This window comes from Neoarius graeffei, chromosome 11 (assembly GCF_027579695.1).
Source record: "Neoarius graeffei isolate fNeoGra1 chromosome 11, fNeoGra1.pri, whole genome shotgun sequence".
NCBI lineage: Eukaryota > Metazoa > Chordata > Actinopteri > Siluriformes > Ariidae > Neoarius > Neoarius graeffei.
This window is the reverse complement of record NC_083579.1, coordinates 2,484,003-2,490,002: the sequence shown is the minus strand read 5'-3', so window position 1 is coordinate 2,490,002 and position 6,000 is coordinate 2,484,003. Positions and strand designations below refer to the sequence as shown.

The 6,000-nt window shown below is 43.6% G+C and overlaps 1 protein-coding gene across 2 annotated transcripts in view; it reads right to left on the bottom strand.

Moving 5' to 3' along the window:
• Positions 1-705: 705 nt before the first annotated feature.
• Positions 706-6,000, bottom strand: part of ttbk1b (tau tubulin kinase 1b) — a 62,535-nt gene continuing 57,240 nt past the window's right edge. For both annotated transcript variants that reach the window (XM_060933250.1, XM_060933251.1), the window contains 2 exons: positions 2,378-3,642; positions 706-1,741 (listed from right to left, as the gene is read on the bottom strand). In XM_060933250.1, coding sequence (XP_060789233.1) covers positions 1,312-1,741; positions 2,378-3,642 — 1,695 coding nt within the window. In that variant the 3' untranslated portion in view covers positions 706-1,311. The remainder of the gene's footprint in view (positions 1,742-2,377; positions 3,643-6,000) is intronic.

Sequence of the window (6,000 nt, the reverse complement as noted above, 5' to 3'; positions counted from 1 at the left end):
ACGACCCGAGTTGTTATCAGCACTCAGTTCAGAAGCCTGCATCTCTGATGGTATGGGGTTGCATTAGTGCGTGTGGCATGGGCAGCTTACACATCTGGAAAGACACCATCAATGCTGAAAGGTATATCCAGGTTCTAGAGCAACATATGCTCCCATCCAGACGACGTCTCTTTCAGGGAAGACCTTGCATTTTCCAACATGACAATGCCAAACCACATACTGCATCAATTACAGCATCATGGCTGCGTAGAAGAAGGGTCCGGGTACTGAACTGGCCAGCCTGCAGTCCAGATCTTTCACCCATAGAAAACATTTGGCGCATCATAAAACGGAAGATACGACAAAAAAGACCTAAGACAGTTGAGCAACTAGAATCCTACATTAGACAAGAATGGGTTAACATTCCTATCCCTAAACTTGAGCAACTTGTCTCCTCAGTCCCCAGACGTTTACAGGCTGTTGTAAAGAGAAAAGGGGATGTCTCACAGTGGGAAACATGGCCTTGTCCCAACTTTTTTGAGATGTGTTGTTGTCATGAAATTTAAAATCACCTAATTTTTCTCTTTAAATGATACATTTTCTCAGTTTAAACATTTGATATGTCATCTATGTTCTATTCTGAATAAAATATGGAATTTTGAAACTTCCACATCATTGCATTCCGTTTTTATTTACAATTTGTACTTTGTCCCAACTTTTTTGGAATCGGGGTTGTATTATTATCACATTTTTCACAAATCGCTCCTGTCATTTCGCCGGTTTGTTTACATTCTAAGCGGAAATGATTTTGTCAGATGTTTTGTATAAAGTTTTTATTCATCAAATTTGCAAAAAAAAAATGCTCCATTTCTCAAAATCCAGTGAATGTGAAGAGAATAAAACAGTTATTCCACTCAATCTCGGTGCTACGTGTCTCGCCACCCATCAGTTCAGGTACGACTCGATTTTGTGGAATAACTGTTCAATATAGTTGAGAAACGTCCGTAACCTCTCCAGTGTGAACTCCACACGCAGGTGGTGTTAATAATCTGAACATGCAGCTGGAAGCAGCTGCGTAACTCGACTCTGAACACCGGGATCTGTGAACACTGACGTACCTTTGGGACTCTAAAGCTGTCGAGATGTAAACGTGCGTCTGGATCTCTGCGAGTCTGACGTGGCGTGTGTTGTATAAAGAAGGCGTGGTTAGTGTCAGACTTTCAGAGCGTCCTGCGTGAGTGATTATCGCAGCCGTGTCAGTGTTGAGGAGGAGGAGGAGGAGTGTGTGACGTATTAGAAGGTGAAATGCTTGTGGATTTACATTGACAGTAATTATCTGCTTTTATATTTGGGGTCACATGACTCCCTCTTCCCTTTCTGCGCCGCTGTTGGGTACGCTTTGCCCTTTTTGTGGGAGGAGTCCAGAGCTTTGGATTTGGGTTGTGTTGTTGAGTGAGGGCGTGTCTCAGCATGGCGGAAGTGCTGCGGAGACGGGCTCTCCGTGCGTGAGGCGGAGTTACTGCGAGGGGCGGAGCTGACGCTACGGAAAACGGGAGGAGCGCCGGGCCGGGAGACGGCACGCTGAGCTGTCCGAGTAGCAGGCGAGGGGGCGGGGCCTGGAGGCCAGGGTCTGTGGGCTGTCGGGGCTGGTGTCAGGGGGCGGGGTGGGAGCGTTTTGGAAGGGCGGAGCTGTGGGCGGGGCTTCTGCTGATGGATACTTGAATGAGCGCTTACTGACTTCTGTATCCCAGAGCCGAGAGAACTGAGAGAGAGAGAGAGAGAACTTTATCAACAAAATTAACTGTTATTATAACCGACTAAATGAACAGATAGGAAAAATATAAACACATTTATCCCTTATAAATATATTAGTTCATGAGGTCAGTAATCAGATTTATACGTTCGATAAAGGAGTAAATATTCCATTAATTCAGTTAAACTAGAACTCGTGTGTGTGAGAACAGTTTACTGAGATCACACTGTTAATCCTTTACACATCATTAATCTAATATTATCAGATAAATAAGATATTAAATCACTGTTCTCTTTTACACAGAACAAAATTAAAACAATGGATTTAATTCATTAATATTATTATTAATAGCGTCACTTATAGATACTGAAACAGATTCAAAACAATTTTAAAACTGATAATAATCCCACAATTTTTTTAAAGAAAATATTCAGATATCTAAGAAGATATTTAAATATAACATCTAACTATATAAAATTATAAAGAGGGTTTAAATCAATCTATCAATCTATCAATCTATCTATACACTAACTGATAAATAAAGAAAAAATCCAGTAAATGGGAAAAATTTACAGAATAAAATCTGAGAAAATAAAATGAATAAGTGACTTACTTGATTTATAATAATATTTCACCGAGTCTCACCTGGCCTGAACGAAGGAGACGGATCTCTGAGTCTGAGGCACCGCCTCACTCCCTGATTGGACAGAAGGCTTCTTAATGGGCGTGACCGGTCGCGGGATCCGGCTCCTCAATGACCCGTCTGCTCCCCTTGCCCTGGCCGAGTCGTCTGATTGGTGGGTATCGTCTTCGGAGGCGGTTGTTGATTGGGTGGATCGTTTTCGCTCCAGGACGAGTCGGGCCAGTTGTGGGCGTCGGCTTTTACGCACCTGCTGGTTCGGACTGGTTTGCGATGACCGGTCCGAACCGGTTTCCTCTTCTGAAATGAGCACCGGGATTCGACTCCGCCTCCGTGGATGAGGCTGTGGTGACGTAACATCCTGGTCTGGCTCCGCCTCCTTCCCTATTTGGGTGATGAGAACAGGAGCTGCTTCTTCACGGTTCAGTTCGTGTTCCACCTGAACCTCTTCAGGTTTCTCTCGCACCTCCAGCTCTGTGGGTTCTTCATGTCTGATGGAGGGAGGTCCTTGCTTGTCACCTAACTCAGCTGATGGCTCTGGCTCCGCCTCCTCTGTAGGACTGCTTTTGTCTTTTTCTATGCCTTTCTCTCTCTCCTCCCTTTCACTCTCTCGTTCCATCTCCTTGAGATCAATCATCGTCTTCCTCAGAAGCCAACTCTCTTTTTCTTCCACTTCCTGCTCTACTTCCTGCTCCTCCTTTTCCTCTTCACCGTTTTCTCCCTGTCTCTCGGCTCTTTCCCAGATGATCTCCTCCTTGCTGCTTCCCTCCTTCCTCTCCTCCACCACTTCCTCCTCTTCCTCATCCCTTCCGTAGTGTCTCTCTGACTCGGGCAGCTGCTTCCCCGTTGTCATGACGATGCGGTGAGTTTTCTCAGCGATGTGCACGAATGTTCGCTCCACCTTTGCCAGTGGAGGTGACGAGGAGCGTCCAACTGTTGCCACGGCACCTGTTGCCATAGCAGCAGGCCTGAACATGAAGGCCAGAGCCCCGCGATCCAATTCATCAGGAGCCTGCGGCGTCACTGCCCCCAGTGTGGCCTGACCGTCGCCGGGGGAAACGGCCCCGTTCCCAGCTGACACGAGCACCAGTGTACGGGACACTTCTTCCTGATCTTGATCGCGAGGAGGCGGAGCCAGCAGTGTAGAGGCAGCACCTTCTGGGCTTCCATCACTTCCTGAACGCCGTGAGGTTTCTCTCTGAGCGTCAAACATCAGCACCGTGGACATGAAATCGACTCGCTTTACCTTGGACTCCGCCTCTAGAGGCTCCTACACAACAGAGAGCACAGCAGCAGAGACGCTGATTAACGAGACAGGAAGTAGAGGGGTTACTGCTCGAGTTAGACTCCAGCACCTCAGTTAAAGTCACAATGAAGTCACTTCCACAGGAGGAAGGGCTAAAAACAGTTGTCTGATTTTAAATAATAAAATTTAGAGTTAGGTTTCTGTGGAGCGTCTGCTGGACACGCCCCTGTGAGTGTGCTGTTACTATAGAAACGATAACCTATTAGAGCGAGTGCATTAATATAAACCTGCGCAACTGTCACAGCTGCTGTTAGGGAGAATTAATCAACACCTTCTGACCAATCAGAGTCCAGAACTCAGCAGTGCTGTGGTGTAAATACCGAGTAATAAACAGAACAGACTGAAGTTCAAAAACACAAAATAAAAACGTACACGTGTAAAAGGCACAGGGTTTTATTATTTCTTTATACTTTACGTCCTATAAAAGGTTTTATCTCCTTTGTGATGTGCAGTGGAACCGTGTGGAACCGTGAGGAACATCTGGAAGCATGAAGAGACATTCATTTAAATCATGCTAGTTTAATCACACTCATCTAATCACACTAGCCTAATCACACTCATTTAATCACGCTAGCTTAATCATGTTAATTTAATCACACTCACCTAATCACACTTGTTTAATCACGCTAGCCTAATCACACTCATCTAATCACACTTGTTTAATCATGCTAGCTTAATCATGCTAGTTTAATCACACTCATTTAATCACACTCACCTAATCACACTTGTTTAATCACACTAGCTTAAATCACACTCGTTTAATCATCCTAGCTTAATCACACTCACCTAATCACACTTGTTTAATCATGCTAGCTTAATCATGCTAGTTTAATCACACTCATTTAATCACACTCACCTAATCACACTTGTTTAATCACACTAGCTTAAATCACGCTTGTTTAATCATCCTAGCTTAATCACACTCATTTAATCACACTCACCTAATCACACTTGTTTAATCACACTAGCTTAAATCACGCGAGCTTAAATCACGCTCGTTTAATCATCCTAGCTTAATCACACTCACCTAATCACACTTGTTTAATCATCCTAGCTTAATCACACTCATTTAATCACACTCACCTAATCACACTTGTTTAATCACACTAGCTTAAATTACGCTAGCTTAAATCACGCTCGTTTAATCATCCTAGCTTAATCACACTCATTTAATCACACTCACCTAATCACACTTGTTTAATCACACTAGCTTAAATCACGCTAGCTTAAATCACGCTCGTTTAATCATCCTAGCTTAATCACACTCACCTAATCACACTTGTTTAATCATGCTAGCTTAATCATGCTAGTTTAATCACACTCATTTAATCACACTCACCTAATCACACTTGTTTAATCACACTAGCTTAAATCACGCTCGTTTAATCATCCTAGCTTAATCACACTCACCTAATCACACTTGTTTAATCATGCTAGCTTAATCATGCTAGTTTAATCACACTCATTTAATCACACTCACCTAATCACACTTGTTTAATCACACTAGCTTAAACCACGCTAGCTTCGCTCGTTTAATCATCCTAGCTTAATCACACTCATTTAATCACACTCACCTAATCACACTTGTTTAATCACGCTAGCTTAAATCACACTAGCCTAAAATCACACTCGTTTAATCATGCTCATTTAATCACCCTAGCTTAATCACACTCATTTAATTGCGCTCACCTAATCACACTCGTTTAATCATGCTAGCTTAATCGTGCTCGCCTAATCGCAGTCATTTAATCACGCTAACACAAAAATGCTCGTTTAATCACACTAACTTAATCACGCTTGCTACCAGTCATATAGTCAACTATTTCAGTATTAACAACATCAAGAGACTGAAACTTATGTAAAAGCTGTTAATTCATCAATGAACACACACACACACACACACACACACACACTCAATAAGATCGGGACGGGTTTGATCAGTGTGGCAGTGAGGGTGTGGTCGGGTCGAGCCGGCAGGTAACGTGATGAGTTACACCTGTGTCCAATTACTGCCTGTCGATTAATGCGTCTCTTTCAGATGGACAGGAACGAGAGAGAGAGAGAGAGAGAGAGAGAGAGAGAGAGAGAGAGAGAGAGAGAGAGAGAGACAGAGAGAGACAGAGAGAGAGCTCTAGTAAGTGGAAAGTGAAAGGTTAAAAGTAAAACACACCCCTTGCCCTGCTGTTCCTGTCTCCCAGTTCCTCATCACTGCAGGATAAAAATGTGTTACAGTGAGTTAGTTTACAGCGCACCTGGAATAAACACGTGTCCCATATAATGAGTTTTTATCTCAGCGGTGATGGTGAACGAGTAACGCGAGTC